The 23694-nt window shown below is 44.9% G+C and overlaps 1 protein-coding gene across 1 annotated transcript in view; it reads right to left on the minus strand.

Moving 5' to 3' along the window:
• LOC144791849 (putative cation-transporting ATPase 13A4) overlaps positions 1-23694 on the minus strand; it is a 652319-nt gene that overhangs the window by 146649 nt on the left and 481976 nt on the right. Inside the window, exons 22-23 of the mRNA XM_078666632.1 lie at positions 1709-1751; positions 1034-1143 (exon numbers count right to left, since the gene is read on the minus strand). Coding sequence (XP_078522758.1) covers positions 1034-1143; positions 1709-1751 — 153 coding nt within the window. The remainder of the gene's footprint in view (positions 1-1033; positions 1144-1708; positions 1752-23694) is intronic.

The raw sequence follows: 23694 nt of genomic DNA on the forward strand, positions 1-23694 counted from the left end.
TATTTTTATAGCAATATAGCTATATATATTTATAAATTTTTACTGTATATTCTGTCTGTGATCTTTTTACTTCAAGTGATTTCTAGTAATATATGAATTTTATGTGTTAACTGTAAATTTATTAAAATGTGCTTTTATGGATGTTACTATGAACATTCGAATAAAGTTCTTTTGACTTTGACTCTATTATACACCTTATAAAATAGCAAAATTTGCCCCAACACCTCCACCTAAATGTCCGAGATGTCATACTTCATTAGCTAACGACATACATACTTTTTATGAATGTACAGAGTTGGAAAATTTTGGGGAAGGGGTGGGTGACAACACCCTGTGGGGAGTTTTCAAGACCAGAGTGGAGGTAAATCTCTCCCTGGTCTTATTTGGAGATGATGGTCTTTTTTGTCAGATTGCTTCGTGGCAAGACAAAGGTCTGTTATTATATATGATCCTATTGGTGAGGAGAGAAATATGCAGGAGATGGAAAGACCCCCTCCCCTCGAAAAGAGAGGGCTGGCTTAAAGCAGCTTTTGTCATGGCCCGGCTGGAATATGAGGGTGTAGAGGATAAGCCATCTAACATCTGGCATCCTCTAATGAGTTGGGGACGAAATCTAAGACTCACTCAGTTAGTCCAATGATTACACCATGTCCCCTTACTAAAAGGGGATAGGTCAGGTGACCCAAGTGAATGCGGTAAGCCATGTTGTGGTCCCCAGCTAGAGTATAAGGCTGTACAAGATCCGCAACGACTTGACAAGGTGAGATGAGGACAAAAATAAATACAAATTGGCAACATTTTGAAAACAAATAAAGAGAAATAAAAAAAACATTTCGGAGAGTAAATTTGATCTAACATTAAATTGTATATTTATGTGTTAAAAATTATTATTTTAATTCATTTTACATTTATAAAATTACGAGAAAAAAAATTCTTGTAATTCCTGTAACTAATTCATAAACGTTATACATTTTCCCAATAGTGTCCATCAAGGTGGCTTCCACTTACTAAAAATATGCAGTATATGACTTACTTGATGACTTCAGAAACACATTTAATGTTAGGGGTTCGCGACGTGAAGGGTGAAGCCATTGACGCTTCTTGCTCCGAAAGGGAGATACCAACGTGAGCCGTTTTTAGTGCCTGTCGAACAAAAGCTCGTGTAAAGGTTCTTGGTCCCAGAGGAAGCTTGTGAATATCATATAGTGTTTACATGTGAAATGCATCAGCACTGCAGTGTAATACATTTCTGAGACCCCCAAACATCCCCCAAACATCAACTGGCAAAACAAAATTAAGGCACTCCACTGCCTGAAAGACAACTTTATTTCTATCTAAACATGTGAAGAGACTCTTACAAACAGGATGTCTGCCGGTTCATCTGATAAATAAATGTACTGATGTTGTTTGACACATGCTGGTTGTGCTTCTCCTGACACCATTTGTAGCCACACAAGGACTTTATAGAGTAGTGGCTTCAACCAATCAAGGGTGAGAAGGCATTAGAGCCTAATCGGAGATGGTTATGAGGTGGAATCAGTGTTAAACACTCACAGTTAATAAAAAATGTATTCCTGGATAATAGCAAAGGGACTATTTTAATGACCCAGATGCTTCTCCCACTGATGCATCCAGGACATGCAGCCTCACCAGTAAACTTCACTTGTCACTTGGGAGCATGGCACGGTAAAGTGCTTCCTATACTCACCCCACAGTCGTTGGCACCATCTCCACACATTCCCACATAGTAACTGAAAAACAAAAGATAGAGCAAGTAAAGGCTGAAGTTCAACTCTTGATTTTTTTTACCAAAGCACTCATTGTGTACAACAAATCATTTTACTTCACTCTCATGCCCATGCTCATAATTGTCCACACAACGTGCTGCTCACTAATAGGTTGGGACAAGCAACCATGATCTTTGTAACTCTACTTTACCAAAAGGATAATACAATGTCAAGGAGGCCTGACAAGTATCTGTGTCAGCCCATAGCAAACCGGGCATTTGGAAAATAATCCTGCTTTCTGTCCTGCGATGGGGCATCTGCATATCTATCTAAAAGATAGTTTAACTCCTTTAAACAGTACACCAGTAGGCCTTCCTCCTGTACCCTCAGAGACCACATTAGCAAGGCGGTAGTATATATCTCTTATAAACTTTAATCTTTTCCTGAGCTTGTAAAATGCACAAAATTCTGCATTTAAACTGCAAATGACAAGTTGTGGGAGATAATCATTCTCGTAATGGAATCTGAGAGGACTGTGGGGCATATTACCAAGCAATAGCGATAATTATCGCTATTGCTTGGTTAGAGACAAAAATGTATCGCCGACCTGCGGCGATTTTTATCGCAGATAAACCTTGGTATTACCAAGGTTTATCGCAAATGCGAAAAAATCGCCGCAATGCATGAATATCGCTGAAAAGTCAGCGATAACCATCCCATTGGATAACATGGCTAAGCTTAGCACGAATATCTCCAAAAGTTGGTAATAGGAGATAGCGATGTTAGCGACTGTTTCCAGTCGCTAACATCTTGGCACGCCCACTTTGCATGTCATTAGTGATACATTTCTCTGACATGCAAAGTGGGGCCCAAGATGGTCGTTATCTCCTACTAGCTGTCGCTAACTGGTGTTAGCGACAGCTAGGTAATAGGGAGATCATTTTATCTCCGCTTTCTTGGCTTTTAAAGCCAAAAAAGCGGAGCTAAACCCCCTTGATAATATGCCCCTGTATTTTCCTGTATGAGGCTGCAAGGGAGCAGCCCAACGACAGTGGAGTAAGAAAACTTGAAGGGAAACCCGTGCAAAGTACATGGAATCCCCCAGCCCCCAAACCCAGTCAGAGCTCCTGGGCCAGGCACCCACTGCCCGTGCACAGTCCCGAAGGGGACCTCTTGGTGTTTGGGGCCCCCTGGCCTACAGGGGATGCAGAGCTACTTTACCCGACTGCCCAGTGGCAGCATTTAAGAAAGTTGCCATCTAAATTTGAACTTCTTCTGTTACCAACTGGAACTGCCTTACTCAATGCAGGGCCACTTTTGATGTATGAGTTAATGTTGAATAAAATATGATTTTGGATGCTAAATTATTCTGTGCAGATCTGAATTTTCATAACAATTTTGCCTTACAGACTATACATTAGTATGTTCATACCTCCAACATTATTTGGGTAATTACTTCTCCTCCATCAACTGGTCATGTCTAGTTCTTTGAAATTGTCTCCTTTGCAAGCACCAGTGAGTTACAGTATATCATTTTCATTTGATATCATTTGCAAGGGTTAGCAGCCTTTGCCTTCTGTATATTAAACTGCTATTGGGTGATTTGTTAACATTTATATTGGGCCAAAGACATTTGTAAATGTTAATGTGGTGTCTAAATCCCTTAAAACTCAAAGGTGCATATTTATTAGAAACTGGCAAAGCATGGTGTTACGCCAAAATTAGTAACGCCTTGCTCCATCAGTTTCAAAATGCAGGGAAGCACCATATTTACAAGAATGCTGCACACCCTTGCATTTAACCTAGTGCTGGCGCTAAAGAAGCTGTCTACCATTTTGCAGGGATAATTGTGTTTGTGCAGGAAGGGACACCTTCCTGCCCATAAACAATCTGTGCAGGTGGTTTGCTGTTTCTATGTGTGCTGCAGAAGACGGGGAGAAATTAAACATTCCTCCTCGTATCGCCGGCTTAAGACCAGATACTCACTGGCGATATTTTAGCTGTGCCCCATACCTTGTAAATATGGGGCAGCATCAAAAGCATTGAGTGTTGTGGCAGAACGCCCACTGCAACACCCATTGCACCCCCCTTTCACGGTAAGTGCTGCATGAATAGGGAAATCATTTCAAGGTGATGTCGGAGAAAGTGACGTTCTGGTGATCGGGCCGCTTCCGCCGCTACAGCACCACCTGTGTGTGCTTCCCCTGCTGCTGCTGCCGCTCTGGCCTGGGCTCGAGCCACCTGTGCCCAGATCTTCCCTGCGGTCTGCTTCCCACGTAACTTTACTTAACTGCTGTCACTTTTCAAATTTGCAACTTGTTTGCCGTACTCTGCTTGTATTCTTTTTTGCCTCTGTTCGCCTTCGTGGTTACCCTTAGCACCCCCCCTCTTGCTTTCTGTGTCCACTTTCCCACCGCCACATCCCTTCACAGCCCCGCTCCCGTCTCCCAGCTGCTCCTCCCTCCCTCCTCGCCTCTTAAGGCAGCCGCTGGCGACTAGACAGGGTGACTTTCGACCCTGCTCAAGGATCGAGCCGCTCAGCCGCCACAGCACCACCTGTGCGTTCTTCCCCTGCTGCTGCTGCCGCTCTGACCGTATTTGCCACTTGTTTGCCGTACTCTGCTTGTATTCCTTTTTGCCTCTGTTCGCCTTCGTGGTTACCCTTAGCACCCTCCCACGTCGCCCCCCTTCTTGCTTTCTGTGTCCACTTTCCGCCGCCTCACCCGCGGCCACGCCCCCCGCTCCCCTCTCCCAGCTGCTCCTCTCTCCCTCCTCGCCTTTTATGGCGACTGCGCCCGTCCGCGCCTGGACCGCACCCAGCGCCAGGACCCTTGGACCCCAAAGCCGATGCAAGACCAGACTGCACTACGACTCCAGCACCCTCCACACAGTCAACGCCGGGCGAGATCACTCCGGCTACCGGGCCACCCCGAAGCACACCCAAGGGCCCGTAACCTGCCGAAACTGCAGCTTCACCAGCATCCAGCCAGACAAACTATCAACCAGGGAGCCCAACCACCTCCGTTGCATCCTCCTCAACACTCGCTCCGCTCGCAAACACGCCATCGAACTCTGGGACCTCCTAGACTCAACTGCGCCGGACGTTGCCTTCCTGACCGAGACCTGGCTGAACGCCACCTCCGCACCAGACATTGCCACAGCCATCCCGGAGAGCTACAAGATGTCCCGCAGAGACCAACATTGACGACACCCTCACCACCGCTGAGCACATGCACTTCCAGATCCACAACGACCCCAACACCACCCTCAGAGGAACACTCATCTACAGACCACCCGGACCACGACCACAGTTTAGTGATGCCATCGCTGACCTTATCAGCACCCACGCCCTCGCCTCCACAGACTACATCCTCCTGGGGGACCTGAACTTCCACCTCGAGGACAACAACGACACTAACTCCACCGCCCTGATCAGCAACCTCGCCGACCTCAGACTCAAACAGCTTGTGACGACACCCACCCACACTGCCGGACACACACTGGACCCCATCTTCTACCCAAGTCCCCACGTCTCCTTCAACCACACCACCAAACCCCACTGGACCGACCATAGATGTGTCCACTTCACCTTCAGGAAACCCACCACACACCACCGCACCCATCAGTTGCCGCGCTGCTGCTGGGGCAAAATCACCGAGGACATACTGACCACCACACTCGCCCTGAGACCACCCGCCGACCCCACCGACCCCAACACCGCTGCCATCAACCTCAAACAGTGGATCAACGACTGCGACGACACCCTCGCCCCACACAAGACCTCTACAACCAAACTACACCAACAAGAAAACCGCATGGTTCGCCGAAGACCTCTGGACCTCCAAGCATACCTCTCGGAAGCTAGAGAAGAAATGGCTCTGCGACCGCACACCAGACAGCTACAAAGCCCACAAGAACGCCACCCGCAGACACCACCAACTCATCAGGACCGCCAAGAGGACCGCCTTCAAAGACCGCCTAGACAACAACGAGCACAACTCCAAAGAGCTTTTCAGCATTGTGAAAGAACTCTCCAACCCCAGCTCTAACACCAACGACATCCCACCTTCACAAGACCTGTGCGACTCACTGGCCACCTTTTTTCACAGCAAGATCACCGACATCCACGACAGCTTCAAAACCCACACCCCCACTCCTACCACCGAGACCACCACCCCTGAGACCTCCACCCGCACCAGTCGACTGACCACCTGGTCCATCATCAGCGACGAAGACACCATCAAGACCATGAACTCCTTCCACTCCGGATCCCCTTCAGACCCTTGCCCCCACCACGTCTTCAACAAAGCCAGCACAGCCATCGCACCCCACCTCCGGAAAACAATCAAAGCCTCCTTCGAGACAGCAACCTTCCCGGAAAGCTGGAGGCACGCCGAGATCAATGCCCTACTGAAGAAACCCAAGGCGGACCCCAAAGACCTCAAGAACTTCCGGCATATCTCCCTGCTCCCCTTCCCAGCGAAAGTCACGGGTAAGATTGTCAACAGACAGCTGACCCACTACCTCAAAGACAACAACATCCTGGACCCATCCCAGTCCGGATTCCGCAAACAATCAATCAAACATGACATTTGTATAGCGCACTACTCACCCGGAAGGGTCTCAAGGCGCTTGGGGGAAGGGGTCTGCTACTGCTCAAACAGCCAGGTCTTGAGTTGTCTCCTAAAGGCGAGATGGTCCTGGGTCAGCCGAAGGTGGATGGGGAGGGAGTTCCATGTCTTGGCCGCCAGGTAGGAGAAGGATCTGCCTCCGGCGGTGGCTCTTCGGATGCGTGGTACGGCGGCGAAGGCGAGGCTAGCGGACCGTAGCTGACGGGTGGGCGTGTAGAAGGTCAGGCGGTCGTTGAGGTACTTGGGGCCCAGGTCGTGGAGAGACTTGTGTGCGTGGGTGAGGAGCCTGAACGTGATCCTCTTGTTGACAGGGAGATGTGGCTGCGTCGGGGGATGTCCAGGATGAGTCGGGCGGAGGCGTTCTGGATGCGTTGGAGTTTTTTTTGTAGCTTGGCTGTGGTTCCGGCGTAGAGGGTGTTTCTGTAGTCCAGTCGGCTGGTGACGAGGGCCTGGGTGACCGTCTTCCTGGTTTCGGTCGGGATCCATCGGAGGATCTTGCGAAGCATGCGTATGGTGTGGAAGCATGATGAGGAGACGGCGTTGACTTGTCTGGTCATCGAGAGGGAGGAGTCCAGGATGAAGCCTAGGTTGCGTGCGTGGTCTGTTGGCTTGGGAGTGGTGCCCAGGGCTGGGGGCCACCAGGAGTCGTCCAAGGCGGAGGGCGATGGTCCCAGGATGAGGACCTCCGTCTTGTCTGAGTTCAGTTTCAGGCGGCTATTCTTCATCCACTCTGCGACGTCTTTCATCCCTTCGTGCAGGCTGGTTCTGGCGGTGTCGGGGTCTCTGGTGAGGGAGAGGATCAGCTGGGTGTCGTCAGCGTAGGAGATGATGTTGAGGTTGTGTTGGCGTGCGATGGCAGCAAGAGGTCTCATGTTGACGTTGAAGAGGGTGGGGCTGAGTGATGATCCTTGCGGAACGCCGCAGATGACTTCGGTGGCCTCGGATCGAAACGGGGGGAGGCGGACTCTCTGTGTTCTACCGGCGAGGAACGAGATGATCCACTCCAGTGCCTTCTCTTGGATGCCGATGTTGCTGAGGCGTTGAACTAGGGTGCGGTGGCAGACGGTGTCGAACGCTGCAGAGAGGTCCAGGAGGATGAGTGCCGCTGTTTCCCCGTTGTCGAGCAGGGCTCGGATGTCGTCGGTGGCTGCGATGAGGGCGGTCTCGGTGCTGTGGTTGGCTCTGAACCCGGACTGCGAGGGGTCGAGGGATCCGTTCGTCTCGAGGAAGGCGGCAAGCTGTCTGTTGACGATCTTCTCGATGACTTTGGCAGGAAAAGGGAGGAGCGAGATGGGGCGGAAGTTTTTGAGGTCGGTGGGGTCCGCTGTTGGTTTCTTCAGTAGGGCGCTGAGCTCGGCATGCTTCCAGCTCTCCGGGAAGGTGGCGGTGTTGATGGAGGTGTTGATGACGTCCCGGAGTTGGGGTGCGATGGTGGAGTGGGCCGTGTTGAAGACGTGGTGGGGGCAGGGGTCGGTCGGAGATCCGGAGTGGATCCGCAGCAACCACAGCACCGAGACCGCCCTCATTGCCACCACCGATGACAGCAGGATCCTGATGGACAAAGGAGAAACAGCCGCCCTCATCCTTCTGGACCTATCAGCAGCCTTCGACGCGGTCTGCCACCTCACCCTAACAACACGCCTCCATGACGCCGGAATCCAAGAGAAGGCCCTGGCCTGGACAACATCCTTGCTCTCCGGCAGAACCCAGAGTGTCCGCCTCCCACCCTTCCGCTCAAAGACCCCCGAGATCATCAGCGGCGTCCCACAGGGATCCTCCCGCAGCACGACACTGTTCAACATATACATGGCACCACTCACCCGCGTCACACGATAACACAACCTCAACATCATCTCCTACGCCGATGACACCCAGCTGATCATATCCCTCACCGAAGACCCCCACACTGCCAAAGCCAACCTCCACAGAGGGATGAGGGCCGTCCCCGAATGGATGAAGCACAACAGATTGAAGCTGAACTCAGACAAGACGGAGGTCCTCATCCTCGGCTCCACCCCTTCTGCCTGGGACGTCTCCTGGTAGCCTACATCGCAGGGAGCAGCCCCAGAACCCACCGACCACGCATGCAACCTAGGGATCATCCTCGACTCCGCCCTCGCCATGACCAAGCAAGTCAATGCAGTCTCCTCGCCCTGCTTCAAAACTCTCTGAATGCTCTGCAGAATCTTCAAATGGATCCCCTCCGACATAAGAAAGACCGACACCCACGCCCTTGTCACCAGCAGACTGGACTACGGGAACACCCTCTACGCAGGAACAACAACCAAGCTCCTGAGACGACTCCAACGCATCCCACGACGCAGCACATCACCCCCCCCCCCGAGAGACCTGCACTGGCTCCCCGTCGACAAGAAGATCACCTTCAAACTCCTCATCCACGCACACAAGGCCCTCCACAACGCCAAACCAGCATACCTCAGTGACCGACTCAGCTGCTACACCCCCACCCGCAGCCTCCGCTCGGCCAGCCTCGCCCTCGCCACAGTTCCTCGCATCCGGAAAACCACCGGCAGCGGCAGATCCTTCTCCTACCTCGCCGCCAAGACCTGGAACACCCTCCCTACCGACCTACGACAGACCCAGGACCCACTGGCCTTCAGAAGACTTCTCAAGACCTGGCTCTTCGATCAGTAGCAGACCCCCCCCCCAGCGCCTTGAGACCCTCACGGGTATGAAGCGCACTATACAAATGCTGTTGTATTGTATTGTATTGTATGTCAACTCCCCAAAATGTGAAGAAATTAAATAAATAAAAGAGCAAAAAAGTCATATTCCTGTGATCAGAAGGGCAGCGCAGACATAAGAGTGTATCACCATTGTAAATCAGCCATCAGGGAAAAGTCACAGATTAAAGCGTTTTCACCTGTTCCTATTTTATATATTTTTTATTTCAGTGATTAGTTTCTTTGTGAGAACCATGAGCGATCTGCACGTTACCTTTCTGCTGATTTTGAAATTGTGCCTGTAGATGAGACCTTAAATGAAAGCCACGTAAGGTGTTAAACTTGGGGCTGCCTACCTTGATAGAACTGGGACACAATTTCCTTATCTGTCCTTACTTTTGTGTGTGCACTTTTTTGCTTGCCTCTTTTCCTATTTCTATTTAGTCTACTTTTCAGAATTGTACATACATTTATCTTAGGCTCTGAACTATTTAAAGGCAAAGATGGATTTTTTTGTTAACTTAAAACAATCTTGTCTCTTTTTTTTTTTTCAATAAGTTTATTACATTTTAAGAAGAATAAGAAATAATTAAATACAATGTAAAGTGATACAATCAATTAAATCCATAGGTACAGAACTATGTTTGATCCAATCACAAATAATTCCCGCAAATAATAAGTGAAATCTAAGAAATCTAGAAGGGAAAAGTCAGTGAACCAAAAAATGGTATCACTATTATGAATGGAAGAAGTAAAAAGAGAGAAAAAGGAAGGTAAGAAAGAAAAAAGAAAGTAGAGAGGAAGACAGCAAGAAGAAGGAAAAAGAGAAGAATGAAAGAAGTACAATGGGGGGAAAGGAAAGAAGTGGACGTGAAGAAAGGGAAGGGAAGGATCCACTGCAGTACTACAAAAACCCACCACACAAAAAACAAACAGCAATCAGTTCGATGACACAAAAGGATACTGGTCAACCAAACCCTTCGAGGCCAAATCCATACATGCGTCCAGAGCTTTCCAAACATTACTAGAGATAGTAGGGGTAAGATGAGCCACATCAACGGAAATGTGTGCACTTTGTAAAAAAGAAACCCAAGCCCACCATGTATGATATGATACAGAAGAAAAAGACTTCCATTCCATAAGAATTACCTTAACAGCAACTGTCAATAAGAGATCCAACAATTGCAAATCGAAGGTATCCAATGGCAAAGGTACTCTGGATGTTAATGGGCCCAACAGGACCATGGGAAAGGAAAGCTGAAAATCAGTATTAAAAATTAATATAAGAAGTTTATTTATGAGATCCCAGAAGGGTTGTAGAAGAGAACAGGTAAAAAACATATGCGGATAATCACCAGTAGCCAGACCACAGCTCCAGCAGAGATCATCATCCTTCAAGTTTAGTGAATGTAAACGCACAGGAGTCCAATGGAGAAGGTTGATAGAGAAAAATTTAGATTGGGTTAAAGAAGGGGCGATCTTATCATGGAGAGAAAACTTCCCAATCAACTGCCAGGTTTCCGATGAAATATGCTCAGTAAGATTTTTGTTGGGTAACCGTATGTAAGGCAGATGAAGTAGAAGACGAAAATTTATAATTTTTTGAAGCCACATGACCAGATCTAAGCCACAAGGGAAATAACATAAGAGTGGGGGAATTAGGCTCCAGGTGTAATTTAGCAAGAGCTACTTTAATTTTTAGAAAAGTATAGAAATCCAAATTGGAGAGCGAGAACTGTTAAGCTAAGGAGGAGAAGGGCAACGGATCATTATTGGAGTCATACAAATGACGAACTAACGTCACTCCTTTGGAAGTCCAGTAAGGGATCAACGCGGGATCAATAACAAATTTTATTCTAGGATTACGCCACAAAGAAGACCAACTTGATTTATGAATCGGGGTAGCTACTTTCCTATCCATAGACCTAACTGCTGCAATAGTATCCAGATAAATTGAGCGGGAAAAAGGAATAGATAAAATGGATGTTGTTAAAAAGGAAGAGAGTGGTAAGGGAAATGAAAGATGTTGCTCAATGAACACCCAGGAAGGCGTGTGAACAGGAATCGAGGAAAACCATAAAGCCCCTTGGGAAGCTAAAAAAGCCACCAGATATCTCTCTCAATCAGGAAAATTCCAACCACCCATCTCATAAGGCTTCCTCAAGGACTTATATGCAATTCTAGCCCTCTTGTCACTCCAGAGAAACTTGGAGGTAATGGAGTCGATCTCACGAAAAAAGGAAGAGGACAATTTAACCGGAAGCATAGAAGAAACAAAGTTAATGATAGGAGTAATCATCATTTTTAGAGTTTGAATACGACCCCACCAAGAAATATGTTTAGAGGACCAAGTATCTAAAAGATGACGAACTTTGAGCAGAGTTTGTGCCTCATTATATGCCACCGTATCATAGAGAGTACCACAAAACCAAATCCCTAGATATTTGAGATGTTTAGATTGCCACTTAAAGCCAGCGGTACCCATATGCGCTGGGAAACAATAAGCATTCAGGGGGAACATCTCAGTCTTGTCCCTGTTAAGAGAATAACCAGAGACCTTAGAAAAAAGAGCAATAATATCTGTGAGCGCAGGAATAGCTGAAACAATATCATCCGAAAAAATAAGAACATCATCCGCATAAGCCGCTGCTTGTATGCAATGCGGGCCAATAGTAAACCCCTTAATATCTGGATGGAGATCAACTAATCTAAGAAGGGGATCAATAGCCAATAAAAAAAAAAACGGGGATAAGGGGCAGCCTTGACGAGTACCTTGACGAACATTGAAAAACTCAGAGGTAGCCCCATTAACTCGGATATTCGCTCTCGGTTGGGCATATAAGGACATAACCATGTTAACAAAAGAATCACCAAGATTATGTGCACGAAGAACAGCATGAAGAAAAGGCCAAGATACCTTATCAAACGCCTTCTCGGCGTCTAAGGCTAGAGCAGCAGCTAGGAGCGTAGACCGCTTAGCTGTACCTAGAATATGGCAGAAGGTACGGATATTATCTCTAGCAAGTCTACCCTTCACAAACCCAGTCTGAGATGAATGGACCAAAGAAGGAATATAAGATTCTAACAGTTTAGCAAGAATCTTAGCAAAGATTTTAGCCTCCATATTAAGAAGGGAAATAGGGCGAAAGTTTTTAGGATCTGAAACATCCTTCCCTTCTTTTGGAATTACTACAATAGTAGCGTCCGCCGCAGTACCCGAAACCGCGCTGTCCTGAATGAACACGTCAAAAACAGATTTAAGACGAGGGACCATAGAAGGGCGAAAGGTCTTATAAAACATTATGGGAAATCCATCCGGCCCAGGGGCTTTACCAGACCGAGTGGACTTGATTGCATGTATGTACAGGATCGGTAACAGGAGAGGTGGGAGGGTGCGAGTCTGACACTGTGAGTAGAGATTTTAAAGAAGGTTTTATTTTTAGATACGCTTTTCTTCTTCTACTGGTCAGTCTTATACAAGCAAACTCGTCGGGCTCCGTCCTTACGCCCTTGGGGAAGATGGGGAGTTCCAGGGTGCTTCTACCACGCCCTAGATGAGAGCCCTCCAGACCGGGAGTTCAGTAGTGGTCGTCAGGGCCAAGGTCCTCAACTCAGGTCGTGCGTGCAAAAAGAAAAGAGAACGCAAGGAGTCACACTGACGTTCCTCGTAGGACGTTAGGGACCGGGGAAGTGAGGGACACCAAGTGAAATAAGTGTATTTCTAATCTTCGAGCCTGTGCCTTTAGTGCTCGTGAGGGTAAGGGTTAAGGAGACTGTACACTTCTTTACACTAGTCGTTCACTCGTTTGTGAGATTACTACGAGCCATCCAGCCCGCCACTTTGCCCCGTACCTTTGTAAGCAACGCTCCTCCCGCGGGAGCGTGGCGGGCGAATCACCGGACCGTTGGCCTCCTGGCTTGTCGTCCACAGCTGGGCTCGTCAGAGATTCTTCTTCGCCGCACTCCGGTTCCACTCTCCCTCTCCCGCTTCTCACGCCTTCTCCTCCTCGGGAAACGCCGTCCACAGTCTTTCGGGATCCACCTCCTTTTGGCTCCGTGACGTCCCACGATGGTGATGTTAAAGGGGCCGTGTTCTTTCTCGCCTTCGTCTCTCTACCGTTCCTCTGAGTCTGCGCGAGTCCACTCCTCGGGTCAGGGCAATTTCGGCTGTTTGTCAGAAACAGAAAGGGGTGACAAGGGAACAGCTGATCACCAGTCTTTGACATCGAGTTCATCCCTGGGGGCGTCAGGGTGGTGTCCCGCCCCGTCACAATGTATAATTTCATCAGATGTAATCGGGCCACCCAATTTCTCTGCATCCGCCATAGATACAGACTGAAGAGGGATAGTTTTTAAAAATTCTTGGCAATCTTCAAACGACAACTGAGTAGTTGGGGTATAAAGAGAACTATAAAAATCGCGAAACACGTCAAGAATCTCCGTTGTCTGAAATTTTTTAATACCAGATCTGTCAGTAATAGAAGAGATTTGAGAGGATTTAATGCTAGACTCCTGAAATTTCAAAGTCGCGGCTAGAATCTTACCAGCACGATTCTTCAAGAGTAACCGTTTGGATTTCTGGGCCTGAACCCCAATATGAGCTCTCTTGGTAACGATAGTGTTATAGGAATATTTCAAAGTTTTAATGGATTGCAACAATTGTTTATCATTAGTACGACGGAAAAGAAGTTTCTGTTGCTTAATACCATCTTCTAACTCCGCGAGTTGCCTTTTGATGTCAGCATTCCTTTTCGCCATAACTTTAATATTGTGTCCCCGGAGTGTACATTTAAAAGCGTCCCTTAAAACCACCGGAGAACTAACTGAGCCTTCATTATCAGAAAAGAAATGTTCAATCTCAGCATGTATATTCTGAACTTGAACATCGTCATGGAGAATTTCAGTATTAAGTCTCCAAGAGGAAGGTTTTCTCTTAGGAGCTAGATTTAGGAGAGAAAAAGAAACAGCAGCGTGATCTGAGATAAGAATAGGATGAATGTACGTAGCAGATGAGTGTTGCACTAAAGACGAATGAACTAAGAGATAATCAATACGAGAAAAGCTTGAATGAGGGGAGGAAAAGAAGGAAAAACCCCTACCCGTAGGATTATGGAGACGCCAAATATCTTGAAGATTTGTAGAAGAGCACATATTTAACAATTGTTTATGAGCTCTAGGAGGACGGAAAGAGAAAGCCGAATTCCTATCCAGCACAGGGTCAAGTGGTAAATTAAAGTCCCCACCAACGATCAGATTACCATTATGTGGTGTAAGAGCTAGTTGTTTAATGATCTTTTGCCAAAAAGAAGGATCACCAGTATTTGGAGCATAAATGTTCAAAACATAAAGATCAGCAATACCATCAGACAATCTAGATAACAACCAACGTCCCTCAGAATCATGTTCAGCAGAAACGACTGATAATCCAGATTTTTTAGAGATAAGTGTTATGACCCCATTCTTCTTGCCAAGGGCATCCGAACACATCACATCAAGAACCCACTCTTTCCGTAATAACAACGCTTCTTTATAGGAAACCTTCATTTCTTGTAAGAACACTAAATCCGAGGACAGAGATTTACAATAATCAAGAACTTTAGCCCTCTTAACCAGATGGTTTAATCCCTTAACATTAAGGAAGACTACATTCAAACCCGACACAGTCTAACACAGAAATAAAATCAGAGCAAGAAACATGATATAGGGAGTAAGACGCTAAACAAAACACTCAGAAAAGACCAACAACTAACTACACAAAAAGAAAGTACTACCTGAGGATCCAAGTGGAGAAAGAGAAAGAAAGGGAAGGAAGAGAAGAGAAGAGGAAAAAAAGAGAAAGAGAATCACAAGAAAAGAATAGAAAGCGCAAAAGAAAAAGACCCACCAGGGGAGGTCTATAGAGGACCAAATACATACCAGGGGGGACATGGATGGGGCAAGCAAGGGGACCGTCAGGGAACAGATAATAATAAAATTAACACCCCCATAATAGACAGGAAAGTAGGTGATAGGCACAAAAGGTAATAAAAGAAGCAGAGTGATGCAGCATTTAGAGCCAAATAGAAGGGAAACAAGAATCTTAAGAGGCCTCTAAGCTAAATAGAAACGAGAATAGAAAGGTGCAATATATAATAAAATAAAGACATTATGAAAATATATGAACAAGCAATAATAATAAATATAAAGCGATCTAAAGAGTAAACAGACAACTAATTGTAAAGAGTAAACATATACCCCGTATATGGAGCACATGTATTAAATATGCAGAGTTAATGTTCAATAAATACTGTAATAAAAACATCATGAATAACTGAGCCAGAAAACTACCAATAAAATTCATCAAAGGAGAAGAAACAATAACGAACTATATACATAGAGTATAAACAGTCAACGAACAAATCAAACATAGTAAATATGCAGAATTAATTATCAATAAAGAGGGAAAAAATCTTAAGAGGCCTCTAAGCCAAATAAAGACGGGAAAACAAAGGTGCAGTACATATTAAAATAAAGACAGTATGAATATATATGAACAGGTAATACCAATAAATATAAAGCGATCTAAAGAGTAAACAGACAACTAATTGTAAAGAGTAAACATATACCCCGTATATGGAGCATAAGTACTAAATATGCAGAATTAATGTTCAATAAATACTGTAAGAAAAACATCATGAATAACTATGAGCCAGAGACTAACAATAAAATTCATCAAACGAGAAGAAAAATAAAGAACTATATATATATATATATATATATATATATATATATATATATAGAGAGAGAGTATAAACAGTCAGTGAACTAATCAAACATAGAAAATAGGCAGAATTAATTCGCAATAAATACTGTAATAAAAAGCATCATGAGTAAATCTGAACCAGAAGTGAGAATAAGGAAAATAAAAACCAAAAAAACCCATCAAAAGAGCAACAAAATACAGTGAAACAATCTGATAAAATGTACAATGAGCCTGTAAATTAATGAAATATGATAAATAAGTGTAAATAATTTTGAATAGATGTTGTAACAGTAAAAGACAACCTAAACAAGAAACAGCAATACAGAACATACCGATCAAAGAGAAGAAAGCTTACAATTATATGAACCGAATGTAGACCGAACGTATATCCTGGCCACAAACCAAATAGATAGAATGAAACATATGATCAGTAGAGATATAGAGTAGGGAACGTAAAAAACACATGAGCTGAAGAGAGAGAAAAACTGCCAACATATGAAATGCTTCTGAGATATAAACACAGGGAAGCCAGCAAGTGAACAATGCTCATAAGACAAAAGGTAGCATGAATACAGCGAGATATAAAACAACACCGAAGGAGGGATAAATATAAATAATAAAACATAAGCAAAGCCAAATTATTAGACACAAAAAGACCAAATAGCAACGAAACAATATGAAAGAGGAAAGAAGATAAGCAGATACCGAAAAACAAGAAGAAAGGCCGGAACCTTAATATCTAAAGGACAACACAGCAACCAGAAGAAGACATCATAAAAAACTAGAAATAGCAAAAAGATCTAATAGATATAACTAAAAGCATTTCCATAAGCGAAGCAGAGAGAAGTACAAATACAGAAGTAAAATTCCATAGAAAGAAAGCAACAACGAGACATCAAGTTCCAGAAGGAGAAGGAGAAGAAGAATCCATCTGAGACTCAGATTGGTTGTCAAGAAAGGAGGAAAGATCAGAAGGATCATCAAAAATTCGAGACCGACCCTTAAAGGTAATGCGAAATTTCGAGGGACCAGCAAAAGAAAAGGGAATGCGCATGTCTAAAAGACGTTTCCGCAATTGCAGAAAAACTTTTCTTCAAATGACAGTATCTCTGGCAAAGTCTTGCGAAATAGAAATCCGATGACCTTCCCAAGTTACAACCTTAATCTTCCTCATATGAGCCAAAATTTGCTCTGAGTGTTGATGATGCAGCGGTTTAAAAATTACCGCTCTAGGATATGGTGAGGACCTGGGCTTAACCCCTCTGCTGTGGGGACAACTCCCCCACTGTGCTGGGGGGAGGGGGGCGCGCACAGCGCCCGCATGCCCATGACAAGCTCAGCTCGTCATGAGGCATGGTGTCCTGTGCTCATGACGAGCTGAGCTCGTCACAGGTGCACCGGCTCCCATAGAACGCTCAGCACAGCAGGGGAATTCTCCCCGCACCTGAGCATTCCACAGGACATGACGAGCTGAGCTCGTCATGGGCACCGGAGCGCTGTGGATGATGACGAGCTCAGCTCGTCATGAGCATGGGAGGGGTTAAAAGTAGGAACTCGGTGAGCCCTTTCAATTTCAAAGTCCTTCTGAAATGAAAGTTGTAATGTAGCAGGAAGCCATTGGTATAGAAAATCTATTATTGAGGGGGCCGTTTTTTCTGCATCTTCAGGAAGGCCAAAAATTTGCAGATTACTCCGACGATTGTGATCTTCTTGATCCGTGAGGTCTCTCCGCAAGGCCGCCATTGAACGCTCCATCTGTTGAAGAGACTTAGAATGTGGGTGCGCGGAGTCCTCCACCCCACTAATACGTGCCTCCGCGTTTGTAACACGAATAGATAGGGCTTTGAAAGCATTCCTAATAGCAGCCACCTCAACCTGTAATAAATCAGTATTAGTCGTGTTAGATTGAGCAATATCATGTACTGCATTTAGACGCGAAAAAATGGTATCCAATGTGGTCGTAGAATTCTTCTGACATGACTCAGGGGTAGGAGACTTTTGTTTGGACCTTTTCAAAGCACCATTAGCATCTTAAGCATTGGAGGAAGGACCCATAGTGTCAGCCATAAGGAAGAACCCAAAAAAAAAGAAAAAAGTCCCAAAAGTCGTACCAGGAGACAATACGGAGATATGCAAACCAACACAGGACCAAAAAATTGCAGAGAAGCAAAAAGGAGCTCACCAGGACCCAATAAAATCAGTAGGTAATTGGTAATAAACACACAATGTCCAGCGAGATGGAATTAGAGCACAAAATGCGAGCTGTGACTAATGATGAGGAAAAAAAAAATCATGTCAAAAACTGCAGGAGCGATGAAAAAAAGAGCTTGACCAGGTCCCAATGAGTATCAGAAACAGCTCATTGTCCATACTTGGTCCAGAAACCTCAAAAAGAGGTTAAGGATGACAGGGACTGCGACTAACAACCAAAGTACTTCATGAAGATGAGAGTGAGCAGACATAAGCAACTGTGAGCCCATAAAACAGAATAAATCAAATGTCACCTTAATCCAGTGTAGAGCGCCAAGCTCAACCAACTGCCACAGTTGTTTGAGGAGAAAAACGCGAGCGACGCCAGTAGAAACAAAATGGGGCCGCTCGCGAAATCTAGAGAGCCGAACTCCCAGCCGGTAAAAGGACAAGTTCCAGGCGTCACCGACGAGAAAACACCTCAGCCGAAGTTCACGGCAGCATCCTACATCGATGTGCCGATTTCGGGGATAAAGCGTTGTCTACCGGGATCACAAAATCGTCCCGACGGCCGCTGTTGCCGGGAGCTCAAGCGCCGACCGCCATCTGGTAGCGGCGCGCAAGCCACGCCCCCCTACAATCTTGTCTCTTTAAATAAATGTTTGGGATTCCGCAAATTACCTCCCAGGCACAGGTTCCCTTAGAATTTGGATCACTTAATCAACTTCCAATAAGGTCTGCAGCAATAGAGCAGCCTAAGAAGAATCCTTGTTAGGTCTCTGCTGGACGGATATAAAGAACCAGCCCAAAAGCAAGAAAGACTGGCCTACCACACTTGAGCAAGCTTTAACCACCCTAAATATGCATGAAGTATTGGGCACAAACAACAGCTTCTTAGAATTTAAAGAAATGGAAAATACTGCTTCTAAACACAATGCTTGGCTACTGGACAAAGCAATGCTCGCAAAGAAGAAACATGGATGGATGGATTTAACCTCGTATGGGGCACGGTCGCAGCAGCTGTATCTTGTACATCATATATCCCCAACAATACAGCACTTACTGCTCTTTATTCAACTGGGAGCCTTCTGCTCAACAGATCAAATCTCAACAGGGAGACAAATGTGGCCAACCAGTCCGTGTCATCTCTGCAGACATGCGGAAGAGTCAGTCTTACATTTCTTGTGCATCTGCCCAGCCCTCAATACATGGAGACGGCACTTTTTAATTCCAGCCCTCCATTCCCTTCAGATACGATCATGCAAACCCGCCGTAATAGTATTACTAAACAGCCAGTCGCTGCAGCTACCATGCAGGACAACAATGTTTTGCAACTCGTCAGCAAACTGTTACAGACAACATCGAACCACATTGCTGATTTCAGACCCAAGTCTGGCGGCTGCCCTACCGTATACTGCAAAAGTGCAAACCCACAATCATTGAAAAAGAAGACAGCGGACATCTAGCAATTTTTGTACATAGACCGTACTCCACTGTGTCTGCAGTGTTGTGAAGGAATGGCGGAGACCTCATCTTGTGATCTAAACATTTTGCTTTCTGGTTTTATCTATGTGTTTTATGCCTGTGTCCACAACAACTGAGTAAAGAGGAACTAAAAAATGAGGTAAAATTGACGACCACTTAGAGCAAGCATTAGCAAAGCCAATTGGCCTGTTCTTGGCAAGCTGGTGCAATAGTCATTTTTTATTTCAAGCTTATGAAGCAAAAATAAAAAGGGAAAATAAATCAAGTATACCATCAAATAAAAATTGCTAGTTTATGTTAGCATTTAGAAAAATTCGTATTGTTTTTGTTTTGCATGTCAGTGTGGTGTGCGTGGCGGTCAATATGTTGGTATCGTGATGACAGGCAGGTCGACGCTACGGTGGAGTTCCACGCCTCCACGTAGTACCTGGATGCCCTAGTTCCTGGCTCCTCCCCTCCCTTTGCACGAGGCTGATGGCGGAAGGTGCTTAGCGTCTTGCTGGACCGCGGTACACCGAGGGTTTCTCTCTCATGTCTAATGCGAGCTTTTTGCTGGATGAATGAGGCGCGCAGACGGGGGAAAAAAGCCTGCTAATCTGGATGGTGTGGAATAGGAGCCCTTCTCTGCAGCACTTTGACGGATTAAAGAATAAAGGACTCTGCCGGCTGGTGGAGTTAACTGCGGGCGAGCCGTGCTGAGTTGAATTGAACGGGAGATGTGTAAAAATTCACACAAGCTGAAGTAAGCTCGATTCCCTTTCTTACTTGCTGGAAAGATTTGCGTTTACAGCGGGAAAAAAAGAGACAGACTGCAGATTGCAGTTTTTTTTTTTGGACTATATTGCAGTAAGACCGGCTACGCATCCCCAAGTTAGCCAAATAAGACTTCGTTAATTGGCAGCTGTTCCGCTTGAACTGGAAAGAAGGGTCTTTTTCGATATCTCATTACATGCCATGGTGAAGGCTGTGCACTTATTATGCGATAATTCTCTTCTGAGCGGCATCAAGATGAGGTGTTTTTTTCTTTACTTAAGAAGAGATTCATCGGAACTGTGTTGTTAAAGCATAGTAATATTTTGAGTAAGACTCGTGAAAGGCAGCTCTTGGAGGGGGGAAAAGAGAAAACTACAAGTCCCAGCATTCCGGGGATTGGCCTAATCGAACTGAACTATTTCATCTTTTTATTGCAAAGTGCTTGGTAAAATTGCTGCTCAGCTAAGACTTCTTAATTTAATTGGTCCCTGCCAGCAAATGAGAATATCTTTGCTCGAGGTGAAGATTGCAGTTCAGAAAAACTTTGAGGTGAGATTGCTTCTTCTCGTTTTCTGAGTATGGGCAAGCAATTGACAGCTAGGACCAGAGAGATAAAAAGAAGACAACAGCTGAAAGATCAATCGGAAAAAGCTAAATTAGCAGAGCCTGTCACAGAGAAGGAAAACTCGTCTGCAGCTGAAAATTCAGAGCTCTGAAGAGGGAGAAAATAATATAACACTTGCTCATCAACCAAACCTTGATAATCTTAGTAGTAAGGGGAAGGAAGTATCAGAACTGCCTATAGCTGGATTGGACATGGCCGTTTCAAGTCTCACGGAAAAGTCACTAGGAATGGCTCAAGGTGTTAATTCCATAGTGGCTCAGGATTCACAGGTATCCAAGGATCTCCTGGTAATTTCTACCCCTAAGGCATCTAAACATTTTCCGTTATTTGAGCGGAAGGGATCAGCTCAAGTTAATAGTACTGCTAGCACAGCTGCACAGCTGGGAGTCACAGTACCCTCACCTGAGGTCTCTGCCCCCTTGAGCGTTATAGATTCAATGGCATCAATGTTAACCAGCAATGATGGCAAATTAGTAGATTTTTCATCTGTAAACGTAAAAACCACAATCATTACTGAGAATGATGTGGTAATTTCCCCATCTACGGTCGTTCCTCTTCCTATGTCTACTACTAATTTGCCTCAATCGAAAATAGACTCGGATGATGACGCAATGGTACATGCAATGGCGCAGAGCCCAATTTTGGAAATGGACACTAAGACTACCGGAGACTTTCAAATTTCAGTGAAAGATATGCTAAATTTGATATTAGGGGAAATACGCGAGATGAAGCAATTCCAAAAGGCTGAGTTGGCAGTAATCAGTAATCGGCTGGACAAAATTGAAGATTCAATGACTTCCTTTACAACTCGATTTCTGGAATCTGAGACTAGAATTTCAGGGTTGGAAGACAATATGACTACTATACAGAAGGAAGTGTCTACTATCTGTAAATCTTCAAAAGCCTTTGAAACTAAATTGGATGAATTAGAAAATTATAATAGAAGGTCTAACCTTCGAGTGGTGGGCGTGCCAGAGAATATTGAGGGATCTGATATGATGCAATGGATTGTTTCTTTCTTTTCAAAAGAGGTAATCCCCGAGTTTAAGGGAGACCTAACAATTACACGTGCGCATCGAGTACCTGCTCGCCCATTCCTCAACTCTCCATTTCCTCGGACAATTATTGTTAACTTCGCCGATGTACAGGTCAAAGAGACAATTCTTTCGCAGGCCTTTAAGAAAAGACAATTCTATGCTAACCCCACGACTAAATGTCGGATTTTTTCCGATATGTCAGCAGCCGCTGCTAAACGAAGAAAAGAATTCGTAAAAATGTTGCAATTGTTTAAGGATAAGGGGGTTCAAGCTTCAATGGCCCAACAGGCAAAGTTAAAAGTTTGGATAAAAGGCAAATTTCACCTATTTACAGATGTAGATGAGGCACGTGAGATGCTTAATCTGTTGCCGCCAAATTAAACCCAAATAGGATACTGTAGATTGATGGGGAGGGTAAGTCAGGAACTGGGAGATCACAGGGTTAGAGGCGCAATAACAAGGCGCCTCATGAGGGGGGTTAGTGTCAAGTGGCCAGCGTGGGGAGGAGGTGGAAGTGTAGAGCAGGGCCACAAGGCAAGGTGTTGGAGGGGGGCACCTGAGATGGGGGGTAGGGAGAGGGAAATAATAAAAAAGTTGACGTTTTTGTTGAATATTGATAGAAAAATAAGTTGGCAAGATGTATTTCTGAGTTTCACATATTTTTATATAGATGTCTCTGGGGGTACTTAGAGTGATCTCTTTCAATGTGAATGGGTTGAACAATCGAAAAAAGATGGGAGCAATAGAACTTTGGATTAAGTCTGAGCGGCCTGCTGTTGTATTGATCCAAGAGACTCATATTTCAAGTGCCAAAATTAATTCTTTTTCTATGTTGAAAACTTGGGCGTCATATAGAGGGTTTTCATGTGCTCAAGAATCTAAAAGGGGGGTTGCTATTTTTCTTAATTTAAATTTAGATGCAGAAATTATTCAGTTTGAAAATGGGGGGGCAGGGAGGTGGTGTTGGGTCACTTGTTTAATGAAAAATAGGAGAAGGCCAATTACTTTTGTCAGCTTTTATGCCCCAGTGGAAGATCGCGCCCTAAGTTATGATGAGCTATTTCCATCCTTGTTGTTAGTTAGGGGGGACATAGTGATAGGGGGAGATTTTAATATCCTTATGGTTGGAAAATTGGATTCTTCCGTTATGACGAGGAAACAATCCAAACCAAAATCAAGAAGCTCTATTATGCAGTATATGTCAATATTAGATTTAAATGATCCATGGCGTAGTAAATTCTCACAGAAAAAAAGAATATACTTGCTGGTCTGGGAGACATAGATCCTCGTCTCGATTAGATTTTTTTTTGGTTTCTAGATTATTAAAATGTAATTATCAAAAACTCTTTCACAATGGTTTCTCAGACCATGCAATGTTGTTAATTGAATTTGAAATAGGTAATGAAGTTAAGCCTACTAAAAGATGGACATTTAATAAAGTGTATCTGCAGGATGATAATTGGATCTCTTTTGTAAAAAACGAAATTGTTGAGTTTATAGCACGTAATGTAGACACAGCCCCACTGCATATTGTGTGGGACTCATTAAAAGCCTTTATTCGCGGCATTATAATTAGTAAAGACGCAGAAGAATGGCGCACTATTAAACAAATTAAAACCTCACTCTCCCAAAAAATTAATTCACTTACTCTATTGAGACAAGTGAACCCTTCTAGGGATGTTCAAAAGAGATTAAATGAGGCTAAATGTGAACTCAATACGTTTTTCTACACACAGAGTGAACAGCAATTTTCGATACAATCACAGAGGATTTATGAGGAGAGTAATTTCTCTGTTAAACTCCTCGCATGGCAGGCAAAA

This window comes from Lissotriton helveticus, chromosome 11, assembly GCF_964261635.1.
Source record: "Lissotriton helveticus chromosome 11, aLisHel1.1, whole genome shotgun sequence".
Classification (NCBI taxonomy): domain Eukaryota; kingdom Metazoa; phylum Chordata; class Amphibia; order Caudata; family Salamandridae; genus Lissotriton; species Lissotriton helveticus.